Raw genomic sequence first — 27,702 nt, forward strand, 5'->3', positions numbered from 1 at the left:
AATGCTAAAAATTAGTCCATGAAACTGCAGAGTGACCTATTTGCCATTTCAGATTTCAGTTTTGGTGTTCTCGTGTTGCCCCCCTTTGAGTCTACGATGTGTCCTCAATATGTGTTTTTGTTGAGTCTGCAATGATGTGGGTTCCACAGTGGACCACTATTCAAAAGCCAATGCACCACTACAGCAAGAATTTGGGACAAGGTCTTTAGTTTGATTTGGTATGGTGATTATCCATCCCAAAATGAAAATTTAGTTCAACCCCGTGAAAGCTTTGAGACTGTCCCACAAAATAACGACTTTATTCAGCACCGCAGCATCTCTGAAGCACCATTTAGGATAGCATCCGGTGTACATACAATGTACAAATGTCTTGTACATCTATTTACCCTTTGACTTGCACAAACAGTGTATATTTCCATTGCTTCTAACACAGAACTACGTACGTAATGTAAGTACACGGATGCTGTCTACAATGGTGTTACGGAGATGGTGCCAAGTCTTTAAACAGTTGTTATTTTTGTTTTCTTTCTGTACAAAAAGTATTATCGCAATTTCATAATATTACGGTTGAACCATTGATGTCGAATGGAGCATTCAGACGATGGCTTTCAGCCTTTCCTGCACCTTTACAGTTGTAATTATTTGTCAGTCAATGGGACAACGAGCCCCAACAAGCCACACGAGTTTCATCAAAAATATCTTTAATTGTATTCCACAGATTTTCGGGCTTGGAAGCACATGGGGGTAAGCGATTAATGACAAAATTTTGATTTAGATAACTTGATTAACCGTATAAAAGTTTATATATATATATATATATATATATATATATATATATATATATATATATATATTAGTGCTGTCAAATGATTAATTGCATCCATAATAAAAAGTTTGTGCTGTGTATATTTATTATGTATATATAAATATATAACACACATGCATGTACATATTTAGGAAAAAATATATTTCTATTATAAATATATTTTTACATAATATACAAATATATAAATGTAATTACATTTACATCTAAATATATACTGTATGTGTGTATTTTTACGTACATAATATACACAGTACACACACACGTTATATAAACGTTTTGTTATGAATGAGATTAATCGTGATTAAACATTTGATAGCACTAATATATCACAAATACGATGAAAGGAAAATAGCCTTATGAGAGAGACTTTTCCTTTTAACATACATAATTTTACAGCTCTAAAATTGAGGGACATTGTATTTATAAAATAAGAATGAGAGCTTTTATCATCAGCAATGAATCACTGGGAGAAGTACTAATGTATGCTAATATAAACAGAATGTATCAAAAGTTTTACTAAATGTAAAGAGATAAAATACACTACTGTTCCACAGTTATTCCACTTGTTGAAATTGTTTTAATTTGTTTTATTATTAATTAGTTTTATTCTTGTTTACAAAAGAGATTTATGGTTATTGGAAATGTGTTTTGTCTCCAAATTTTTCGCAACTGGTCCAAATCCATTTAGTCACAAAACCATTTGTTTACGCCCCAGGGCATCCAACTATTATCTTCAAAATGAGGATTGTCATTTTCCCCAAGTTGACAACAGGCAAGCAGAAATGACTCAGGCTATGGCTTTATAATAGTCCCTGACACTAAAACTGTAGGCAAATGTGGCTTTGATTTGATTTACCTTAACATCAATGTAATGATATTCATGAAATAATAAATAATAAAATAAACATTTAATGATAAAATAAAACGATCAACTACATTACTGTCAAATTTTTGAATGGACCGATGCCTCTGTAGACTATGGCACACATCAGCACGTGACCTCCAATGAGCCGAGGGTAAAGAAACCCAACGGTCGCCTTGAGAGAAAGCTGTGTGAAACATACAGCGCTAATTACGTTTGCTCTTACAAAATCTTGCAACAGCTGTTCAATGACTCGATCTGTCTTTATAAGAAATTCAAGACCTTTGGCAATATCAAGAGACAGACTCTCCAGGGCTTTACCCTTAAAAACTCAACTCAGCTCAATATATATTACAGCAAACTCTGGATGTCAAAAGAGCGACTGCTCTCGTAGTCTATGCACTGAATGATCAGGATTGAAAGCGAACGCACTTTAGGGAATGCTGCTATCCTGACCGCCGCTCTTTGGTTTCAACAATTTTCCAGAGTAAATGACAGTTGCATTTATCATCTAGCCGCATTTTACCAATTACGTAGCCAACACATCTTTGGTATTTCAAATTATTTAAGTAAATCCTTTCTCTCTCTGCGGCTCCTATTTGGATGCCACTTCATACTAATCAAAAATGTTATGACCTTCACGTTACCTTTGCCATCAGTACAACGTGTAGTAAAATGCAAACGAGCCTTTAGTTATTATCATGCACATGGTTTGTGAAACTTCACTTGTGTATGCTTTGAAGACACAGGTGTTTGGTTTGTATCTCTGGGCATTAGGTTAAGATTCAGCAGGATCAGACAGGGGCAGATGCAGTTTCAAGGCTGTTTGTGGGTATTGCAGAGAGGAAGCTTTTAGTGCTGAATGAGGACTGAGCTCAACAAACTATTAACATTCTGGTAGGGCCACAGCATTAGTCATCAGTGTTTATATTCAATAACCTGGCCAAAACGTTTCGGCTCTTCACAAATTAAGCGCACGGTATTGTGCTGCATATGCAAAATTAAAGATGGCCGACTTTTTGCAAGAACAAATGCAGAGCATCAACTAGATTTTTATTTCTCTTTCTACAGAGCATTTTTTACTTCCGTGCTTCCACGCAAACCCACAAACGCTTGCTCACAAAGTCTTATTCACGCGACTAACTGAATAATGCTCACAGGATACTCGTGCAATCAGGCAGTTTACATGCTTATCACACTAAACCATGTGGCATTTTAGCCTTCCTAAAACATGTGACTGAATGAATTGAGTGTATTGTGTCTGAAGAGAATCCAATTATGCAAGACACGGCGCACCTCATTCCCAAACATGTGCTCAGAGCGACCCAAGAGTCGGTGTGACCTCTGACCCTCCCGTGATAGAAGCAATGATCCTGGAAAAGGAAGGAGACAAAGAGATTACTGGAAGCAGTGCGGAGAAAACGAGATAAGAGGGAGCAGTTTGCTCAAGAGGCAGGCTGCGGAGTTAATGTTGTTCATAAAATGGGCAAAACCGAGTTAATGGAACATCTATCTAATTAGTAGTAAAAAGACTACATCTGTAAATCACAATTACATTTGTTACATTTTTGGCTTTCAGGTTTATTGGACTTAATTAGACGGCCTCTTTTTGATTGCAGCACCGAAAAACTTCCCTCAGGAGTTTACCGCTAACATTTGGAAAATAATCGCTCCATTTAACTCTACTGAAACAGATCCAAACTACATACAAGTGATATTCTTTCAGCTATTAAAAAAGGCTTATATGAGCGGTCAGACCATGAAATTAGTTCATTTATTTGAACAGACAGACGGTAAGAGAAGGATGGTCAAGCACGACAGACACAAATCAACTGTCTCTGAAGACAACAGTTGACAATCCCTGCTTCCGAACACGCATACTTTCCTAGAGAGGTTGAGAAAGAAGAAGTACGTACAAAACGATCAAAAAGTGAACGAAACAGCAGAGGACCTGAGAATGTTTTCATCCAGTTCATATTCATATTACACACATACTACATGTATAGAATGCACTGTTTTAGGACCAAAACACACTGCTCCTATAAGATCACTTTATCTCAAACTGTGGATCTAACAAACTTGTACAGACTGTACGATGCCGACATATATGACTTCCATGATACGACACATGTTATTACGGTAATAAAAAACAAAAAGAGCATGAGAAATCGCACTTTAGCAGTTGTAGCTTTTATGTGTTATTAAAAGCTAACCGTTGAATCGAGCTAACATACGGAGATCGTTTTGAACACTGGCTGGTTAGTTACAGACTGCAGCTTTAAGGTATGGTTTTAATTTAGTTGAATCATCATACGCATTATTTTTACACAGCCTGTTATATATATATATTAAAACATTTAAGTGTATGTGTTTCGGTTGAAATCATCAGCACTACTTCCTCTTCTTCCTGTCAGCGCTTCCTCTTGTTGTCAGTACATCGAAATTGAGCAGCATTTATTCACAGATCCATTCCACGCCATCATTTCAGGCCATCATAGGGAATATTTTCATTTCCAATAACTGGAACTAAGACATAAAACTGATTTGCTATAATGTGAAGCCTGCACACTGACAGTTTAATCTTCCTGCTGTAGGACTCATGAATATTTGATTTTCTTTGATTTGATAGGACTAAGGTTTGCTTAATGACTTTTTTTATGAAGTTATAAATACAATGCTAATTAAACCGTGTCTGTGCGCGCGCGTGTGCGGTTACTAAAGGGGAAAACCTGATCCAACCTGATCGTAATGCGCAGCTAACCGGTTGGCTTAGGGATCAGTCCCTTCTGTCATATTTTCCTTTTCGAATGCAGGTAGTCGGAAGAAAAAAAAAGGAGAAATCCTCTGCGATTTTTCCCTAGATTGAATTACCCCGTCTATCACAACAGGGAGCGAGAGGGGTGCTGTGATCTCTGCGGTAACTAAAGCGATCTGCTCATTCCCTTCAAAAGCTCTTTGTGTGTTAGCGCCCAATGGTGAGCTGTACGCCCATCCTGTGCTGCTCACTCAAGGGGGCAGCTGGAAGCCGTTAAAAGGGCTCAAAAATAATCAGGGGTGTGACTTCACTCCCATCAACCCTTGTCAAGCGATGGAAACGCAATTACAAAGCTCGGAGCTTGCGCGGGGACCACGAGTGGATTCGGGATCCTTCATAACAGGCAGTTTACGGCTGAAGAAATTCGCTTGCGGTTTTGTATCCTTTTCTGGCTGATCAATAAGTCGGATTTTGGGGATGCGTGGAGCAAAACAAGACTGTTTTGCAACGAACAGACAGCGTGAAAAATCGAGCAATTTTGTCTTATATTCCGAGTCACACTTTTTGATATCGAGTCGCTCTCGTCCCTGATTGAACCCGGCACTTCACACCTCAACCACATTCAACGGAAGCACATAAGCGACAAGTTTTCACAACTTTCTGCAAGAGTTAGCAATAAATTATCTGTATAAAATCTGCCTTCTGCAGCTAAAATATATCGTAATGGAACCTCCAGAGTCTTCTTTGCCCGTTTACTGAATGTTTTGCAGGAACTGAAAATAAGGAAAGAATTATTCATAACAAAAAAATATCCCTACTGGCAGCATGAGACTGTTTACTGGCTGCATTGTATAAGGCTGTTTATTTGTGATTTGAGCGTTCAAGTACGTTAATGGGGCCCGCTCACGTTCTCACATGTGTAAAACACGGAGATAGCGCGACACCGATAGCTGACTGAACCGAAAATAGAACTAAAAACTGCAGTTATGTTGCAGAATTTTATGCAAGAAAAATACTATACTGCCGTGAGTAAAACTACAGAAGTAAAATGCAAAATGTGTTCAAATTACATTTTTGATTTATTGTATGTCTTTATTTTGATGTAAACGAAAATTATTTATAAATTAGGCCTATCAATCTTTTTTTTCATGGTTCATGACATGGTACTTGGCTCATTACATGATCATCAACACCGATACTTGAGAAAAGTGATCATTTTAAGAAAGTGAATTATTGCAGCAGATGAAAACATGAAATGGACATCACGATATAATGTTACTTTTATATCGATATCACTGTGCACATTCCACAGAAATCTATTTTGCATTCACGTTTGCCCGAGGCATTATTTCTTTTACTGCTTTATTTATAGAATTAATCACATTAAACGAATGTGTTTAGTAGACTTGCTAATAGAACGTTTGGGTTTTGAACATTCGGATTTTTAAAATCAAGCCTTACGTGTCAAGTAAATAAAACAAAACTAAACTAATACAAGCATTGAAAAAAGCAGAGGCCGACAAAAACGCGCACACGCGCACACACACACACACACACACACACACACACACACACACACACACACACACACACACACACACACAGGTCTCAGTCGTGCTTACAGAGTGATTGCTGGTTTGGGTGACAGGGAGGCCATTCTCATAGTGAGTTTCAGTGAAGTCGTGACCCAGGAGCTCCCTAAGAGAGACAAAATGAAAAAACAAGCTGTCATTGCACTACACACATACACACTTGGTGGAGGTTTATGTCATTTCAACAGCAATACTGTGTCTTTTCAGGCGATGCTTTTGCACATTAATACACAGAGAAAAGATAACCACACAACAACTAACCACGTAATTATAATGCATAGGATGAAAAATGGATATTCATTTTAAATGCGCTAAATATTACATTTAGCAGTGCTTTAGAAAAGTTGTGTTTACTGCAAGTGAGCATTAAAAACAAAAAGGTAACCTAAATGTGATATTCAATATGCGATGACACGCTGCCATTCAAAGTTCAGTAAGATTTTTTATTCAAGCCAGGATGAATTAAATTCATCAAAAGTGACGGTACTTTTAAGTTGTTACAAAAGGTTTCTTTTTTAAAATCAATGCTGTTCTTTCTATTCATCAAAGAACACTGAATAATGGTTTCAACAAAGAATCCTAAAACATGGTGAAACCAAACATGAAGCAGCACAACTAAAAATATGAAGCAATTCTCTTTTTTCTTGAGCACAAAATCAGCAAATTAGCATACATACACACATAAATATACCAATGCATTTCTAGTCTACAGTAACAAATATGGTATTGACAAATCATGACATTTAAATACAGTATGTGCGTTCACATGAACATCATTTTAATCACAGACCCTCTGAATCACTAAAAAATGATGCTCACATTCTGGCGGCAGATGTCATATTCCAGTTAAAGCCGCACACACTTCAAAGCACTGGCTCAAAAGATAGAGAGAGAAAATAAAAACATATGATCTCAACTAGCCATCAATCCTTCTCTATCCCATCATTCCTTCAAGAAGTGAATCTTTCTTCATCACACTGTCCTCTATCGGGAAATACCAGGCTGATAAGAGGCCAGGCTTTAGCTGGAGTGTTATTGTGAGGCTTTGCGGAGGGGCTGGTGGTCAGAGCCGTGATCTTGTCAGAGAGGGAGGCTATGATTAGAGCGAGGGGTGTGCAGGATGTGAGGACCGACTCTGCAATCTAGTCTATCCATCAGGGCAGGCGCACAACAACACTCAAACAAACACACATGCAGAGGGACAACATTTATAACCATAAAGTCAAGTTGTTAAATTTTGTGTGCCACTGGCTCTCTGATTATAGAGCATGACTGCAGTCCACAGCACATGCAGCATTTCCTCAACCAAGCGATGAGATATGATACTTAAAGGTGAAGTGTGTAATTTCAGAGCCACTAGAGTCACTGAAACAGAATTGCAAAAATAATGACTTTTTAAAGGACACTTTCTATAACACACATCATGTCCTCATTTTGTCAGACCAATATGATCTTACTATATATATATATATATATATATATATATATATATATATATATATATATATTTGTAATGTCAAAGAAATCAAAGCTTTTGTTTACATAATCTATGTGTGTATATTTACTATGCATTTAGAAATTACATCAAATATAAATATATTTAATATAGAAATATAACATGTTAGTTTTTAAATATGCATACACACACACACATGCATAGAATATGTCATGCATAGAATAATAGTAATAATAAATGTGTACCGTTGGACAATATATATATATATATATATATATATATATATATATATATATATATATATATATATATATATATATGTGTGTGTGTGTGTGTGTGTATATATGAGTATGTCTGACGTTTTTCTTTAAAATTAGCATTTCTTTCTCGCTACTTATATAGGTTTCTATGCAAGTACTATTACTTCTCAATGACTTAAAGCTGGCATTTAGTACAATTAAAGTTAAAGCACTTAATGAAGAACATTCACCCATATTATCTAATTTTTGGTACATCTAATGTACCAAAACTACGTTTCTGAAACATTTAGTCAAACTGCACAAACAGAACAATATTTTAAAAGCACCAGAGCAATGTATTTACACTTCAACGAGTTAAATGGCATTACAGAACATTTTCTCTGCATAGAGTGAGAAAGTTTCTGAACAAAAAAAAAAAGAAAAATTCCCTTCAATGCTGACACACAACTCACTTCAGAGACTAAACAATTACAATGTTTAATTCCCTGCTCTTTCCCCCTCATGAATTATTGTTCTAATAGAAGTAAGCGAAACTTTTCAGACCTCTTATATGCCAGGCGTCTTATAGAAGCTAACCTTGAGAAACATCTGCGTGAAAGACATTCTTTTACTCTCAGCAGATCTGAATTCAATATCCCTTTGAGAATGATATTACTTTTTTCGGGGTGGGGGGGGGGTTGTGCTTTTAAAATAGTTGAAGCTCTAACATGGTAATACCAGCAAAACAGAAGAGGTGAGTCATAAGGACCACCATTTTGGAAAGGAGCGAGGAATAGGCTAGGAAATGAAAAAAAATCTCGGAACATGCAGCGAATCAGAGTGATGACCTTTCGCATCTGACAAGAATGAAATGATGGCACATTTTCAATCTAAAGTTGGTGTGGAGACCGCCGCTGAGATGTAGGAGACGTGTGTGTGTGTGTGTGTGTGTGTGTGTGTGTGTGTGCGCGCGCGTGTCCATAACATTTCAGTGAGAGAACACAGCTGGCAGCTTGATTTGTGTATTATTACTGAGAGAGCACCATTATCTGCGCATTCATAAATTACCTCTATGATTTTCACACTTTATGAGACCCCAATTCCCCAAACTCCAACCGTAATAACTCTACAAGGATTGAAAAGTGCTTCATAAATGCCACAAACCCTCGCAGTACTGAACTTCTCCTTTAGTCAATCACCCTGTACTTAGAATTACCACCATTTAAAAGAACAACTTTTTACAGCATGGTGAGAAATGCACTCTTCTTTCTGTATTACAATCAATAAACAAAACAAACCTGCCTATTAGCAAAGCTCGCATCCACACATAAACACGAACCACTCGAGCAAATCACGCTGCCCGCAGCTACACACTCATTACCTCTTCCGCGCTCAACCACGCTGACATGGTGGCAAACATTTGTGGGTTGTGGGGAACAAAAAAAACGCACGCAAAGTTAATGTGATCAACAAGGCATGAGTCATTGTTTTAGTTTATACATGGGAGCTACAGTGTAAGTGTTGATCTAACACCTATTTTAACTGGAAAAATGCTGATCTTAACTGCTAAACGAACCTGCGGGCTACAGCCTTGTGACATTTATGGGCCTTCAATACACGGGCATCGATACATCTTTGTTTCTCGGTGCACTTGTGTCCAAATCACCTTCACGGACAGGTTTACTTACTTTGATGTTGAAATCCCCAGAATTAAATTTTATGGTAACAGCTTTGTTACTCTGAGCATTATGGGATATCTGTAAGTCAGTAATGTCTGTACAGCCGAGTTAAAGTCAACTTGAGCACTGAGGGTAATTAAATGCGAGCTTGTTTAAATGATGATGTCTTGAACTGGAAATGCTTTTTCTTAGGTATTTTCAACTTAAATCCTGTCAGTGAAGTTCGCCCGTATGCAAACGGTGCTTTATAATTAGTCATATTAATCAGGTCATCATGGCAACAAAATGAAAGATTAGATATCAATCTTTTTAATTTTTTTTACTCATACACACAGTGTTTTGTGGATTTTTTGCTTTTTTTCTAATAATAACCCCCGGGACTATCCTAAAGATCATTGCAAGCAATAGTTTTTGACAGCTAGAATGTTTCAAAAGTTGGCGTTTTCCGAGGAACAGCTTTTAGACAAGCATAGCGTAGGCACAAAAAACTGTATTACTGTATTACATATTATATGTATGGTTAAAGTTCACCCAATTGAGCGCCGTTAGACAGTAAGCTTCAGCAGCTCTGTTTATCCCACCTCAGAGATCCCATCAGAGCATGAGGACTGATGCGCATGATAATGTATCAGCCTTATATATTTTTTTGAAAGCAGAGATAAACAATGAAACGTGTGTTACTTTGACGTCGCTCTGGCTAAAATGCTTGCAAGATTACACAGTCGTGACATGCTTAAATGTCAGCGATGTTGGTCCCTCTAAAAAAGAAAATCACTTTTCACAAACAATGATTCCAGACTAATCGGATTGAAATGGTATTCAAGTCATCTGACCCCGCGGCTATTCACAATCAATTGTTGTGTTAACTATGAACGCAACTGGTACTGCACTTAGCATCCATTTTTTATTACAAACACGTCTAATTAGCGTGGTCGCAGATCCTAAAGTAGCTCTAATTCTTCTAAGCAATTCATACCCACAAACTCCGTTTTGTAGATTCTTGATATTTACAAGGAGGACTGTGGTCAATGTGTATCCACAGCTTTCAGGAGCCTCCAGAAAATGTGCGCCCGACCTAAATGAGCAAATCAACAAATCAAGCAGACACTGGAAATGCCAAACTGTGGCAAACATCTTTGTAATGGCTGAGAAAGGGACAAAACCAGTGGGATTCAGCTAATTTCTTCCTACAGTGAAAGGAAATTGTTAAAGGGTCATCTTTTCCGACCATTTAATTTCCCTCAACCCCGAAGGTCCACTTAAAATGATAGTGAAGTATTTTGCAGCAAAAACAGTCATTATTTAGTTTTTCATGACCTTCTCTCTGACCCTTAGAATTAAACAAGTTGCTGAACAAATTTGGAAGGTTTGCATTTTTTAAAGTTAGAGTAGAATTCACAATAAGAACTCTATTATCTTGAAGGAAAGTTTGATTCCTCACAATGTGACCGCTTTATTTAAATATGAAAAAGAACCAGCTTTCTTTTACTAAAAAATAGAGACATCAACAGAAGTATTTGGGAGACTTATAAAGCAGTGAAATGGCCTCAGCAAAAAGGCATAATCCATTTGGTGGCACATTTATTCTACTTCTTTAACCAAGGAATTTGAATATTTAAAAAGGGGAAAAAGGAAATGTAATTAATTCATCCTGAAGAGCCACCTTTACAATTGGGCACAATGATATAAAACTTATGAGCTTTCTTTTAATTAATTTCAAAAGGTCCCTGTGGTCACAGAACCACTGAACTAAAAACACTTATACTTTTTTTTTTTCTCGGAACGGAAGCTAAATCAGCCGTTAGTAGTTTTGAGCAGGTAAACTCAGGCAGCAGCACAGTGGTCTGTGCAGTTCAATCAAGTGAAAGCTGAACGGCGATTCATTTCTAAGGTGGAGCCCCAGTAGGCAAAAAATAGGAGAGAAGACGGGAGCATGATTTGAGACAGACGGCCTCCCGGCAGGAGCCGTGAGAAGTGCGCAGGCTAGATGTTCTGGAGTCTCCAGCATTGCAGAAAACAGCCGTTCAGCAAAATAAGTTATCCGTTTCTGCTAAAAACAGAAAAAGAGCCAGTTCTAACCTTCCTCATAGTAAACGCATACATCCGCTATAACCGACATATTCCAAATGAATGAATCTGCAAAAAATGTGCTTAAATGTTAAATTCACTGCATATTGATGTACTGCACATGCAATCTGAGTCTCAGCTTCTACATTATATTGTGCAAAGGTTGGCTGCCAAATGTAACCAAGTGCACATCCATCTGCTTCCTCCAACTAATGTAGCACATCCATCCTTTTGCTCCCTCTGATGTAACACCCTCCAACAGTTATCTGACTGAATGAATAGCTGGCATGAGAAATTGTGAGAGTGTTTAGGAATCAAGCGTCACTAAGATTATGCAATTCCTTTTAAAGATAAAGTGTGTCATTTTTATTAATGTTCATATACTACCAGCTTAACATGTCGGGTGGCTTCCGTAAGAGTGTAAACATTGCATGAACAGTGGCGTGCCAGAAGTCCTACTGTAATACGTCCAGCAGCATGAAAAAAGTGGCTGTCCGTATGATTGAGTCACCGAATCATTCTCTAAGCCGGTTTGCTCAAAAACATTGATTTGTTCTTGAAATAAACAAATGACTGTCTTTACGAGTGAGTCAGCGGATCATTCACTTTGCTGAAGTGTTAAAATCCTGAATCATTCCAGTACAAAACAAGTGAGTGGTCTGCATCAGTGAGTCACTAAATCAATTAATTTAAAACTCTGATTGAATCAGGAATTAATTAGCATACACTCTTAAAAAAATAAAGCTTCCAAAGGGTGGTTTTCACAATGATGCCATAGAAGAAACACTTCTGGTTTGCCAAAGAACATTTTAATAACGTACAGAAGCTTTTTCCACTGTAAAGAACCTTTTGTGGAATTAAAAGTTTTGATGGATGATAAAGGTTCTTTGTGGAACCACTGATGTCAATAAAGAACCTTATTTTTTTTAGGAGCGTACCACTCAGCCATAGAGATATACCGTAAAAGTAGAGGGAGTATTATGTAGTTCTGAATTTAGCCTGTCTTTACAAGCAATTGAATCATTCACTCAACTGATTTGTTCAAAATCACATACTGTCTATATCAGGTTTAAGAATTAGCAGACACTGGACAAGGAAAACTGTTACATTGAGCTGCACACACTACAAACACTCAATATTGACTTCAAACTAAATGTTTGTGACGAATGCCTTATTTTTTTTACTGAGATTGTACCCCTTACTTTAATCGAATACCCCTATATTGCTGTGTCTCATTTCAAAGGCTGCACCCTCCGGATGTGGCATTTTTTAGCTGCATGTGCCAATGAGGCCGTCACATTTTAGAAAGGAACCATTATAAAATTGACTATTATTAGCTGAATGGTTGACTGTTGCGAAAATTTCATTAGCAGGGTGAAAATAGACAAGGCGATTGGCAATATTGTGTCAAGTGTAAATACAAGGCCACTGAGGAATTTTTGATTTTCACTACAATCAAGGGCTATTTGTCAAAGCATGATGAAAGTCAGTGTTTTAGTGCATGCGTTCTGTTGTCCTTTTCTTCTGCCTTTAATAATAATAATAATGTTTATGTTGATTGCGCAATCCCAGATAATAGGAGACAAATTAAAGTGAAAAAAAAAAATCAAAGGAAGCGCCGCTGGTCCATTTCTTCTTCTGGACATCAGAGAGGGAAGAACCACACAGTACAGCTCATAAAGAAACAACAGTGAGGGTTTGCTGTTGGAGCAGGCACTGAGCACAGGCGGAGATAAGTGAGTGTGAGTGTGTGTCTCATTACACTTCTATTTTCAACCACCAGAGTCTGGGTTAACTGTCCAGTGGACTTCGCTTTAGATTAATGTGCTTGTTTTATGCACAGCTGGGTTGGAGGAACAAAAAGAATTGGACTTGTCTCGGTGTGTGTATGTGTGTGTGTTTTTCTCTGAGGGAAAACAGGTGCGACTCAGCAATCAGCGGTAGAAAAAAATTACTCATAGTTCTTAGTTGAAAGGCTTACTTGAACAAGCTTGAAAGAAATCCAAATGAGAGGCCATCAGCAGAATTCAGGTTATGGCCACACAGCATTTTTGCTTAACGTACAAATATACCATTCATTTCTTTATCTGTTCGTACGTATGCTTATCTCTACAATATCGCATTTTCAATGAACGAACCGCCTATATCCAACAATAATATAAATTATTACAAATTATAAGACGTCTCTCTGGAAAAGTCGATTCTGACATGTCAGTTGTGATGTCAAACGGTGTGTTATTTCTTGCAAAACCACATAGCATACGCTCATCTGGGCGTTTGTGGCTTCAGCTTCTTCCACGTCTCACTTCCTCATTTCATTCAAATGCAATCACTACCCTCTTGCGCCTCAGCTATCGACTACTTGTTGTAAAACGAAAACGTAAGACTTCCATATTAACAGTAGGACTGCGGTAATATTTGTCTTGTTGCCAGAAAAAAATAGCTTTGTATGCTGTAATGGTTTTAAGGAAATAAACAAATAGGGTAAGATTTATTCATGTGGTAAAAAGGGTTTGTTAGGAACTGATTTGCTTTGTGTTTAAAATATACTCAACAACATATACTCAATATTTCAACTCAAATCAATATTTAGTGTCTAATTATTTACTTAAGAGGGAAGTAGGTGTGTACCAAGCCCTGATTCGTGGATGGACGGATGTATAGATAGAAATGTATCATTTCCTGCCTTTTTTAAAATCGCACCTTGATATTTCCGCTTGCTTGCGCTGCAAGTGTTTGCAGAATGTTTTTTTGGTGATTGTCAGCCGTTGTGAAACTCGGTTAGCAGAACATAAAACCTTACCTGCCACTAAAGGTTTACCACAACCCAGGATCTGTAACCGACTCAAACTGTTTTATGCAGTTTAAAGCGGGGCTCTCAAAGTCAATAAGGTATCAGATCTTCACCTAAATGTAATGCAAGAAACCTCTAATTGTAACTGTTAACTTATCCCATAAAATCTGCCCTACAGATATGAATAATATCCTGTTTTGTTGAATAGGGGTGTTTACTACTGTTATTATCAAACTGACAACTTTCAGGGAGTAAAAAAGCCATACATTTACACTTGAGTTGGGACTTGAGTCACATCTAGAAAGCAGAATATAATATGACTGGAACGCCCTATAAACCGTCTGACATCCCAGAACACCCTAATGACCGCAAATCAATGAATAAAAAAATAGTTAGTACCACAGAGCAACACTCTGGCAACCACTAAATGGTGACAGATAAAAAAAAAATCTAGTTTAGTTTCGGTAAAGTTCAGTTTTCAAGGTTACTCATATTGTGAAAGACTGACACTGAGCTTACTTTACTTTCAAAGCTAGTATAGGCTGACTACCTCTTTTACAGTAAGATTATAAGACACAAAACATGTGACGAGCTTCTGTTTAATATTTTAAACACCCAAAGAGCTGCTCATAAATGACATTTTTTTCATTCTGAGCTCAGACGATTAACCACCAGCATCTCTCATAACAGCTGTTCTGCTGCATCACAAAATCACATTTCCTTCTGCTCCTCAAGATCCAAAAGACTATAAATTGTCAAAGAGATTCACAACTACCATCCGATGGCGGCAGACTATCAAAGCATGCCGTAATTGCGCTCAAGGTCAAGATGGTGCGACATACCGGATTTCAACTTTATTTATTCTGCAGTCTGCGAACCCTTTTATTTTCTTCCCGCCTGAAAAAAAGAAGAAGGTGTTTACAGTTTCGAAAACACCGGGCTGAAAGTGCGGCGGTATGAACATCAGAGGTCACAGCACAAAGGAGATGGCTGCTCTGTGTTTTTATTGTTCATCTGAGAAAAATGAACAATGTAAAGGCAATCAGGCAGTGAACGAGTCTAGAGAAGGGTCAAAAATTAGCTGACTGCGGTCCAAATCGTTCCTCGTGAATTAATGTAATTAAAAATAAACATATACCGCAGACAGAAAACAAGAGACTTGCTGATTGTCATGACAACAGAAAGCCACCTCTGGCACAATGTCTATACTGGAAGTAAGCAGCGTGTTGCGACTCGACAAAACTAGATCAGTCTAATTATAATGAATAGAGCTGCCTGCTAAGTCAATTCATTTACCTCCACCTGACTTGAATACATTTGTTTTATTTGAATAAAAATGTATTTTTAAGAAAAGTATTTTGCTTTGTGTGTTTTGCTCCTCTAAAACGGTCCGTGAAGATTAAACTTTAATACTAGCGGATTTCCTTTGAAGCGCACATACCCATTAATAACAGAAACACTTTACGATAAAGTTCAATTAGTTCACTGCATTGTTTAACTGGAGACACATGACTAATAATAGAAATGCGTGTTCTAAAATCGCCTCAAAATATTAATCTAGTTGGAGGACTGTGGTTGCATGTTTGATATCTTCCAACTAGATGCAATCATAGTCTGAAGCTAAGATATCAAAGTCTGTGCCCATCGCATATTACACAATATTTTGTGAAATATGTCAATCTGCAGGCTTACTCTGACTTTCAGCAACTACCGCTGAAAGGCTGTAATTCGAGACAAATGTTATGTAGTTTGTTCCAGCTTTTACATTATTTTCAACATTTATTATCACACACAAAAGGCAGAGTAACACTGTTTATTAGTACATATAATGCACCTCTTGTGATCATATTGTACATTAATAATTATTTGAGGCAAAAGTAGTTAATGGCAAAAAAATGGACCTTATTATTGGTTTTATTCTTATTTGATTTTATGATTATTTTTTATTTCCTTTTATGCTTTGAATTCCCGTTGTGTATGAAACGCGCTATAGAAATTTAACTGCCTTGCCAACTGATACCTAGCCTGTAATCTGTAATGGTCCTAACATCTGATCCTCGTGTTAAAACATTACTGTCATTTGAAGGTTTTTTAGCATACATAAAAGTCAGCTGTGTGCGTGGACGAGAGCCAGAGAGACTGTGGCCCAGTGACCTACTGAGGGCACAGAATTCCTTGCCCTTTTAAAGCAGCACCATCTGTTACCAATCACCTCATTCAAACCAGCGGTACTGTACTAGACTGAGAGAGAGAGAACGAGAGAGGGAAAACAAAGAAAATAGGGGGATGGGCACAGAGAGGAGGCAACAAAGATCATGTGAGAGCGAGAAAGAAGACCAAGATGCAGAGAGAAAAACCGAGTGAGAGGAGAGAAAGAAAGAATATATCCTTCACTGTGTACGTTTGTCTGGGATTAAGCGACTCGAGATATTTGGGGGGAAGTCTGGGACTATAAATTTTTCAGCGCTAACAATAAACAACAGACGCTCAACTGTATGCCCGTTGGCTTCTTGCTAACACAAACACAGCCCAATAAGGGCCGTACTTCAAAACTGCACTGCTTTACACTTCTTACAAAAACATCTGCCAAAGATGAACCGAGCTTCGGGAAGTGAAACTTCGGTGGTACTGATGGCATCGGGTCAGAAACGCACACATGCACACTCCTGGAAATGCTCATCCAATGCATAAGGTAAAGAGGAAGCTTACCCTAAAAGTGGAAACAGAGTCATCAGTTAATCAACGCAGCCTCCATGCTGGTCTTTTTTCTCAAACGCAAGCTATTATTGTGTGACTTCAGAGACTTGGGATATAACATGCTTTATTGTTATTTTGAAGCATGGCATCTTCAGCTCTCATTCATTATTATTAGACATGGAACAAGCTTGAAAAACATTACAACGAAAAGCACTAATTGGACTGAAATGTTCAACAGTAAGACCTCCGTGAGTTCACTAGATTCTGACGCTATAACGTGGAACTAAATATTGGCAGGAAAAAACCTTTAATGCAACACAGCTGTTTAGAGCTGACATTGCTCCGTCTCATTCCGTTTTAACATCCGAGTCGCTCTCGATATCAAACTGCTATTTCCTCCAGCTTGTTCCTGCTACATGTCACAGTCACATTAAATATGGCAATAACGGCAATATTTCCACTGTAATCAGTGAGCATTACGGGAGCTCATCTCTGAACTAAACGCAAATATGGAATCATCACTCTCGATGATATTTTCAGAGCAGACTGAAGAGGGAAGGCTTACTTAATCTTGAGGATGCATGAGAGAGCAGATTACACAAACACTGGCTGCTTGTCAGGAAGAGAACAAAACAAGCCTTCTGCAGATGGGACTGCAGGGCAGAGAGTCCGAGAAATGCATCGGGGTGAATCAGAGTTGTGTTAAGCAGCATGCCACCGTTCTCATGGCTGCAGATGGCATTCATAAATGCATAATAACATCATGCACAATTTAGCTCTGTGTCTAATTTCGAAAGAACGCAAGAAGTTGTTTTTTCCAAGAAGTCAGCTGCTCAGCGCAGTTCTGGTTAGCGTCTATGCAAACAGAAGATGCGGCATCCTACTTTCAAAGGGTAGCTTATCCGGTGAAAAGTAAAACTTTTGTTTTTACATATTTGAAACCCGTAACTCAATAAGGTTAAAAGATAACCCTTGTTTAAAATAAATAACTCTTTACTTAACAATAAAATCTATTTGAATTGTTATAATAGCACACCCAATTCAAGAAACCTGGCAGACTGATAGCAAAGTATTTGGATTGCATTTATACATTGCTGCTATAACCTACCTGTTGATACACACAAATTAAATAAATCTCTACAAATACAAAATGAATGAGTAATATAAATGAATTTATATCTATATTTTACTTATCGTCCATTCACATTATCAACGTATGAAGCAGAAATTACAGCACTTTATTCATTCTATATTAAATAACTTTTATTCAACTGTGCGAGAATCTTTGCACGTTGAGTTCACATGCATTTCCCCCCGTTTTTTGTGTTTGTCATCTTCTCCTATCAAAATGCTTGCTGTGGATGTGAATACGCAAAAAAAAAAATTAAACGAAACCTGGTCCAATTTTTAATGACGGACGAAAGTTTCCGTGTGTAAACGTGATGGACACCATGTGTTTATTTTTTCACATGCCAAAATTTCAGATGAGAAACCCTAAAGAACTTTAGGGTTTGTTGTAAACCACTAGTTATTAAACTATAAATTGTTATTAATTCAGCGCAAATTGCTAAAAAGAACAAACAAATGTAAACAAAATAATCAAAATAAGCAGTTATTCCATACGAAACTACAGGAAGGTTTTCTTTATGAATTTTAGACTGTGAAAACAGCATAATCTGCCTCTGACAGATTGACAAATTGAATATATTGCCGTGGGCCAGTGATGGGTTTATGTTCAATGATATAAAAAACAAAACAAATATTTATTTATTTAAAGTCTTAAAGTCCCCCTAAAGTCACTTATTTTATCTCGTAGAACTCATCTTTGATCAAAATGACACGTTGACACATTTCCCATGAAAATGACATGAATAACTTCAGCTTCCTTAGTGTACGCGGAAGCATGAATATGCAAATTTACCCCTTGCCTTTACTCAATCCCACACCTCGGACTACCTCCACTTTCGCTGGGTTAAGAAGTCTTAATGCTACACAAAGGCAAACGAGAATGGTGGATTCATTTCATGTGTTTGAACCAGAAACTGTTTCTAAAGAAGAGGAAGAGCTAATTTTACAGGATCATCTACAAGTCAATGAATGATAATGCATTTTATGTATCGCTCTCTGCAAAGTCAGGCGTGACACGATAACTGATATCATTAGCCTTTGGCTTGACTACGTTATCAAACAGTTGATCGTATGAAAAACCCACCAAAGTCGATGGTTACACGAGTCAGCGGGATTGGTTACACATCTGTGATGGTAAGAAAAAAGGGCTGTTTCATTTTTGAGACCTGCAGTTTTAAGGAGAAAATGCTCAGCAATTATTCCGAGGCTTACATGTGATTAGTCATACATGTGATTAAAAATCTCATTGGATTGACCTCCCTAATTATTAGTGATACCATGACACCTCTGGCAAGGTTTTGAAAGTTCATAACAACTCAGTTATGACTGTGTTGAATTATACAGACAGCTGTTGGCTTAATCCCGAGCATGCGCTGCGTTTCCAGAAGAAATATTTTAAATATCATATCCTCTGGGATGAATACATTAAAACATTCATAACAAAATATGTAGGTCAATCACTTCTGCTCTGATGGGATATGAGGTTCGGTTCTCGGGAGTTCAACTAGCACCGGATCTGAACCACAACCACCTGTCTGGACTCTTCATCTCCCTTTTCATGTTCTTTTCAGCTCTCTATCCTCTGTCTTCTTATCAGCGCTCTCCATGCCCTAAACCCCTCTCGTCCTCCATGCTTCTTTATCCTTTCTCCTTCACACCATCAGTTTATACTTCTCAAATACATTCCCGTTCACACTCCCTCCAATCATTCTCTCCTTCCAGTTTCTCTCTCTCACATTAGGCAATATAAACTCTAATAATCCCCTTTACCCCCGATGCACCATGATCTCCTTCAGTCTCTCTTTAAAACGCTCTTTAGATGACATAAATGCAACCTTTTCACAAACCACTTGACCTTAAAAGAAACCCACAGACCGCTCCGCAATGTCATCGCTTGAAATCGAGGTGACTGACATAATCACCGTAGTACCTTAAAATACCAAATGTTAAACTTTCGCATAATTCAGTGTAAATTTTAATTAAAATAAGATCCTCCCCAGTAGAGATTAAAACTCATTACTCCAGGTTATAAACACTGCCTAAAGCATGCCTGTCATCCGCCTGTATCCGCTCATTCGCTCTCTTTAAACTGTCTCTCAGCCTTTCAATTAAATACCAGCTCAGATGCGTTGCAAATACACACACAAACACGCTCATTTACATCACAAATGGGTTGGCTACGAATAAAATGCCAAAACCTTGCAGTTTTCAGGCATTGTGTGTGTGTGTGTGTGTGTGTGTGTGTGCGTTTGGGGGGGTGTGAGAAACTGTACCTATTTCTTGTTGTCATTTGCAGAATGAGAGGCTCTAACTTTGTTATTCTCACAGAGACAAAAAATGTGGGATAGAGGAGCTGCAATACACAACAGAGCTATTCAAGAACCATTCGAAATGTGCCATCATATTCACTTAGAAAACACGCCTGGAAGTTTTTATGGCATGTTTTGGATCACACATCACGCAACACAGCCATAAGACTGCTGACCTTTAAACCCCGGCTGACAGAGGTCAGCATGGCAGTCTAAATGTTATAGAACTTCATTTACTTCAATGCCATCATTTTATATTTTGTAGCACATTTTCTTCATTTAAATCACTTCAGCATTACCAGTTCTCTTATATTAGTAACAACAACCAGTCCAAAGAGTTTAATTCAAACATGCATTATTTATTTTTTTTCCTTTGCTTCTGCATATAAAAGTAACATAAGTTAGCTGCGCTTCATTCATTGCTACACTATTGGCAATGCGAGTGACCTTTTATCTGTAAAATGTCACTAATGTGAACACTGCAAGGTGTACACACGTCTCACTGCACTATTTGCATTACACATTGATCCTTGCGACCTTTGCAAGAATTCACAACTTGATGGGTCAGTGTCTTTGTATTTCACACAACTAAAAGGGCCGGTGAGAAGTTGTCTTGATTACTGAAATATAAACAGCAATAAAATAATTCTGAGTGACACAGATCTTTGCCTGCCATGACGCCTGGTTTCCAGATACAGAATAAGCGCTTTATAATACATAAATACTATAATTATTCTCTCCTATGGTGCACAGAAAAACAGGTGTGCTTGTTGGCCCTTTTTTTTTTACAAAACCTTTTAGTTTCTGTATGGTCTGCTTCCTGTTGTGTGTTGAAAGCGCTTGACTGCAATATAAAGAAGCAATTAGAAAAATGGCATATACGCTGAAGTAATGCACCTTCTTTTATCTATCTCAAGAAAAGCTTGGTCTATAGATTGAGTGTATTCATTAAAAAGTCCTCAAGCTATCCTCCATTTCCTTGGCCCATTACAATGCGGCTGTGATCTAGATTCTATGCCAGTCCTCATTTCCTTCACTTCGACCTGCCTGGAGAGTACTTTGTCTTGTAAAAACTCCAAAAAAGACTGCCGGACCGCTTTGAGGGTTCCTTCGAGCCTTTACAATACTCAGGAAGTTAGGCTGCTCGGTGTTTATGTGTGTCAGCATGTGTGTCCTCCCTTCTGACCTACATTCGAAAAACCAGACTGGCCAAGACTGCAAGGGAACGCAGGGTTCATATGTGGTTAAAATAAACATTTTCACCGCCAAGTATCATTAATGTGGTCCTGCAATTTCTGAGGCCGAAAAGGCAATCTATCCCCAAAAGGCTTCCAGTACAGTCATACTCAGACTTTGACTCCTTTGCGCTGGTTCATCTCAGCGTTTGGCAGAACAATCAGAAGGCGATGGAGATTCCTGTTCCCTGTTCTCAGAAGACCTGGGACTCAAGTCATTATTCAACTGTCTAAACTCCAGCACACTTCCTGGGCAGTTTTACCAGTCGCAGATAAATTCAGCACCGTTCTCAAATCTCCACTTTATTAGCTGGATCTAGATGCCTTTTTTTAAATGCTAAATTTCAATGGATATTCAACAGCTAACTGCACAGCAATCTGAAAAACAGTTTGCAAAAAAATCGGACAGCAGTATATAAGATTTTGAATGTTTATCTTGCATAGCATGCACTTGAGCTCACGTTTAAAAAGGCTTTTTATTTACTACTCAGAGTAGTCCACTCATGAAACCTTCCAGTTAGTCAGTAAGTAGTGTGAAAGAAACTAAATAAGAGGCATTGTGTGAGAGTGTTTTGCAAATGTCAGTCCGTCGGGGCCTTGTAATCAGATACTTTTTCTTCAATTATGTGTATGAGATTCATTTAAAGGGGTTACTTACTGATTTCTTTCAACTTGTAGAACCAATTTCAAGTCCTGGGCTGAGACTAGAATCTCCCCTCTCTCTGGGAACAGGACCTGATGAAAAAGAAAATTGAAATATAACTCTGTTCGGTTTAAAAATATTTCAATTTAAGATCAAATGCAAGCCGGTGTATATCTAATAGTGCTACAAGCTAAAGATCAACATTATTCTTTGAATGATGAATTAACATTGACTTCAAACCCTCTCAAGTGATACGTTTTTAAAAAATTCAAAAAATGCAGAAGAGTAAAGAATTATGTCTAAAAAATTCAAGCATGTCACAGAGTCAGCTGCACACTTAAAACCCTGCCATCGAGAGAAACCACATTGAAGCCAGCAGGCCAGAGCTAGCATCTAGCATGTGTTTGCTCTGCATGTGCTAGCAGATAAAACGGGTAGGAGGCTGAGGACTTTGATCCTCCATGTAAACCCTTTCCAAGAAGTCAGACATCAGTAGACACCAACTCTTCCCTCCAGCCATCAAAAGTCCTGCGATACAAATGGAAAATCTCTTAGTCCAGCGGCAACTGAAGTCAGTAAGATGTTCTGCAGACCTTGGGGAGAATGTTGTATAAACAGTACCCTATAGGGACCACACATGAAATGACTGGAACAGCAGTGAAAAAGAATGATTGTAAATGTGAAACATCTTGCTGCTAGCACATTCTCAGAAAGTAATTCGAAGGTGGAAGCGTTTTTGAATTTTTACTATCCTGCTCGCTATGGCTCATACTTAAGGTCTGAGGTTTATCCGAACATTATTAGTGCTACGGACAAAAATGATACCTAAAATTGAGCGGCTTGATGGAAAGATATGTGCTTACTGAAATAATCGTATATTTTTCACTTGGCAGATGATAAAACCGGTAACCAAAAATAAACAAATTTAAAAAATGACTTGAGGTATATTAGGGATAGGAATATTTAAGAGACCAGAACACCTTGGAAACTGCATAACAATGACCCTGGAGACTAACCACAACACATTAGCAACTTTTGCATAGCCAAGCCACCACTTATATTTTCTTTAGAACCACAAATTTACACTCTTAACAACTGCATAGTAATGCCCTAGCAACAACCCACATCACCTACGACTGACCATTTATTTTCTTCAGAAAATGTAAAGAACACAAACAACTGCATAGCGTAGGGATGCCCCTTAATATTAATCGTATCACATTTCGGTAAGGCATATTTATCCCACTTCGGTAAGGCATGCCAATTTTATTTGTATTTGTGTGAAAAAATTATTTCACTTTCTCTGGCAGCAATTTCTAACATAGTCTTTTACATGCGGGAGATAAAAAATTTTATTTTCTGGCCGTTTAGAACAAGTTTCAGATGCTTCAGAACATTGAGAGAGGACATCATGAGTTTAAAGCATATACTCCAGATATTTAACCTATTTATAAATGCGCAAGCAAGCCTATGGCACGACTACTTGTTTATTAGTTGCTATAGGGGAAAAAAAACTAGAAAAATAACAACGTGCAGTAGATTTTTATGTGAAGAATAAAGTGGATGTGTATTTCTGAGTGCAGACATCCAAAGCACATGCACAGAAAGCAGCTTTCATGGCTTGTGAGTACTAAAATAATAATAATTGAATAGTCTTTCAAGCAAATTCCAGTACAGAACCTATAGGATATTGCGCATGTTCTCTTTCATGTCTTATTGGCTTAAATTGTCAAATACAAACAAGTTTATGTTATCCGAATATAGCACTTAAACACGAAAAAAGTTAAAGTTTTGTGATATATCTCCTTTAATATTGCAAACACGCAGTTAGTCGATTTATGGCTTTAACCAACAGCTAATGGTCGACTGGTATATTTGCCATAAAATGTAGCAACAACCTGGCAACCGCATAGCAACTACCTGCTAACAACCCACAACACTCTAGCAACATTTGCACAAGCAAGTGGCAATCATATTTACTCTCAAAAATGGAAAAACCACATAGCTTCCGCACAAAAAACCCTGGCAACCCTGCAAAAGACCCTTGCAACTTTTGCATGGGCAATAACCACTCACATTTTCTTGACAACAAGTAAAAATCTAGTTTCTGATGCAACTGTGGAGAAATTATTGGAACATAAAGACAGATTTTCTATGCGAAGAAAGGAAATGCATTAGAAACCGCAGGACTACACATACAGACATCTGTCAGAATGTTCTAGGCTGAGGGGGAATGTTCTTTAGCTCCACAGAATAAAGCAAGTGGAGACGAGGAGGTTTGAGACAAGTTCACATCTCACAAATCAAGCGGGGAAAGGTTGAGAAGGAAGAAATGAGGAGTTGCGGAGGGGGGTCACTTTTCCTGAACATGCAATCACTTACCAACCCCAAGAGTTTCACGCCGCTGTCAAAGAGACAGGTGAAGGGACGAGAGAAGATGTCAGAGGACAACGGGAGAAATGGATGTTAGAAAAGGGGAGGACGGGAAGATGAAAGATGAAGACTCAAAGACAGACTGCTTTAAGTGATTGTACAGAAGTGTATGACACAAGTTGCCGTAATGTTCCGTGTGAAGTTTTGTAAGTAACACCTCTGGAATTCACATCCTGAGATTTAGCAGTCAAAACATGTCGGCGCACCCTAAATCTGTTATCATTTAACATTTCATTCTTGTCAAACGCTTGATTTGTGCTGGTTTCATTTGCACTTTGTCATAGGCGCAGCCAATTTAGTTTAGTTCCCTCAGAAAAAAACAACTGCTGAATAGCGAGTAGAAATAAAATGATATTATTTCCCCAGACACCTTCCTCTAATGACAATATCTTTCTTAAAAAAAAACCAAAAAAGTTTAGATTAAGCAAACCCTTTCGGACACCTCGCTAGGCTCTTCATCACCTCAGTTTAAATATTTATATGAGGGGAATCAGTTGTTCCTCTGTTGACATGATTACATCTGAATGATAAATGAAAGAGTAACACAAAGCCAGGGAGGTGGGCACTCAGGCGCGTGGTAGCTGCAGTCCCAGAGCTCATGCTGGGTTGCAAGCTTGTAGTCTTGTGAAAGACTGCACCATACTGGGACTTTGCATTTATGCCAAAGCATGCAATTCAGCTGAACATTTTCATACACAATAGAACATTTTCTAAAGGACGAAATTTGAGGAATAGCTGCTCGTCTTCTTCCAAAACTGTAAGGCCTGTTCTTTGTATGAGTGTGCATGTAACAGAAAAGAAGAAATTTTACAGAATCCCAAATCTTCAGAAGATTTTTAATAACTTAATCTCCTCTGTCATATAGCTTCTGAAGACTGAAACCAATAACATTTGGCATCACTGCCACAAAAAAAAAAAACATGGCATAATGAGTCGTGTTTGAAAATGCTTTACATAAATCTGAATGAACTTTCAGTTAAGATCGCTTTTTTTATATGTTTATGGCTGTATTTAGCAGAATCCGTCCTTGCCACTTTCGTCGTATGGAAAAGAGCACCCATGAAATTTTGGCAAATATTTGCAAAAAAGAAAGCTAAATGGGTGAAATAAGTGTGAACCACAGTTTTGACTTTCAAAGTCTACTTACGTTTGCTATTACTCTCCCAAATGATGTAATGATCTGTATCAATGCATTGTAGGTTAGGCAATCCCACACTGAAATAATGAATTCTGAATGCAGCCACGAGAGCTGGATGGGCTGAAAATAATGTATTACCACGTGAATTGGTTTAAAAACATTGAAAGCATAGAGACGCATTCAAATTTGATGTACTTTCACACTCTCTTTTTCACAGAACGCCAACTTGTGCTTTGCTTCGGTAAATATTCTGATAGGTTTAGAAACATGACATCCTTTTTCAGAGATGAGACCATGATAGCACATAATAGCAGACTGGGACCACAGAAGAACCTCATGAAAGTGTGTTTACATCAGCCGAGGGATTCAAAGGAAATATGATTTCATATTAAATCCACTCGCTTCTCAATATGACAAATTGTCCTAGTTTCATATTCACTTGGTAAGGAAGCTAATTTTCGGTAACCGTATTTCTCTGTGCATACATTTCCCTTTGAACTCACTGGACATATTTTGACTAATGGGGCTAAGAGATTATTGAGCTTCCAGGCGCTGCACATATGAGACCTTTTATAGCGCAGTTATCAGCTTTTGTAGACGATGTGGCTTTGAGAGATGTGGAATCAGCTATGAGGACAATCTTTTTAATATAACCTGTCTGCCATTAAGGGAGTTGTGTGCACCAGATCAAATTTACCACAGTCTCCTCGTGACATTCCATCCTGGAGGACTCATCATCGCTCATTCTTCGTCGAAAAAGGAGTCACACGAGAGACACAGAAAAGATGATTTGGGGGAAATTAACTGGGCCTAAAAGCAGCTAGCCACATCCCGATGGTTCAAACCAACACCTCCCGGCCATTAAATATGGAATTTTGATAGAGGTTACTCTTCTATATTTATCTTAGACCTCAGCCACAGACTTCTGAATATCTTGTTTAGTTTATTCTGTCCAAGAACTGTCTGCTTAGACAGGAAGAGACTGTCTGACTGACATGTCAGCAATTCACAGTTTGTTTTGCTTGTAAATGCTGAGACAGGTTTATTGGAAGGCCCGTATAAAAAAAGAGGAATTTGAATTTTGATTTTGTAATTCCATCTAAAGTAATACACACTGGTAATTAAACAGACATACAAGCCAACTGTGTACAACTCGTGGATCTCAACTTTACATGTTGTAAACACCACATGATTTTGAGACAGACTCAAGCATCCTGAAATGATGTGGAACTAGCCAATCAGATTAGAGTTTGCCAGATCGAGAAAGTGAGATTTTGGCAGAATGATGTTATCCGGAGTGAATTTCAAAAGTGTAATATTGCAATAGGTTACAACAGTATTTAATAAAAAAAAGTTACATTCTAGAAGTATTTTTAGAAGTGTGCAATTTTTTAAAAATTCTTCAGAAGTTATATATGTGTTTGTTACTGATGTTACTGGTTTTTGAACTCAGCAAAAAGTCATTTTAGGCATAATCAAATCATGCTGACTAATTTTTATAAATAAGCACTGCTATACAGGTAGTAACTTTGTTTAAGGCTCCATGAATGTTTTTAGCATGTCTCTGTGAAAATGTAACTTTAATACTGAACTATATTGCATACACTGTAGAAAATGATCATAGTTTTAACGGGACAAAACCGTAAAAATGCTACAGTAAAAACCTGTTTAAATGGTTAACAGTAAATTGCTGTAAAATTGACAGGGAAAAAACTTGTTGTAAATTGTTGTTCCCAAAATTCCCTGCATTGCACATAAAAATTTTGTTTGAATTTGATGTTTTTTTTATTTTCTCTTATAAGCTATGTTGATTACAGTTGTACATCTAATATTGTTAAATTACTGTTTA

At 37.7% G+C, this 27,702-nt stretch overlaps 1 protein-coding gene across 1 annotated transcript in view; it reads right to left on the reverse strand.

Annotated features, from left to right (window-relative positions):
- adam19a (ADAM metallopeptidase domain 19a) overlaps positions 1-27,702 on the reverse strand; it is a 68,784-nt gene that overhangs the window by 24,027 nt on the left and 17,055 nt on the right. Inside the window, exons 3-5 of the mRNA XM_043245775.1 lie at positions 22,298-22,374; positions 6,066-6,141; positions 2,985-3,061 (exon numbers count right to left, since the gene is read on the reverse strand). Of these exons, the coding sequence (XP_043101710.1) occupies positions 2,985-3,061; positions 6,066-6,141; positions 22,298-22,374 (230 nt within the window). The remainder of the gene's footprint in view (positions 1-2,984; positions 3,062-6,065; positions 6,142-22,297; positions 22,375-27,702) is intronic.

Source organism: Puntigrus tetrazona, chromosome 7 (genome assembly GCF_018831695.1).
Source record: "Puntigrus tetrazona isolate hp1 chromosome 7, ASM1883169v1, whole genome shotgun sequence".
In the NCBI taxonomy this organism is placed as follows: Eukaryota; Metazoa; Chordata; class Actinopteri; order Cypriniformes; family Cyprinidae; genus Puntigrus; species Puntigrus tetrazona.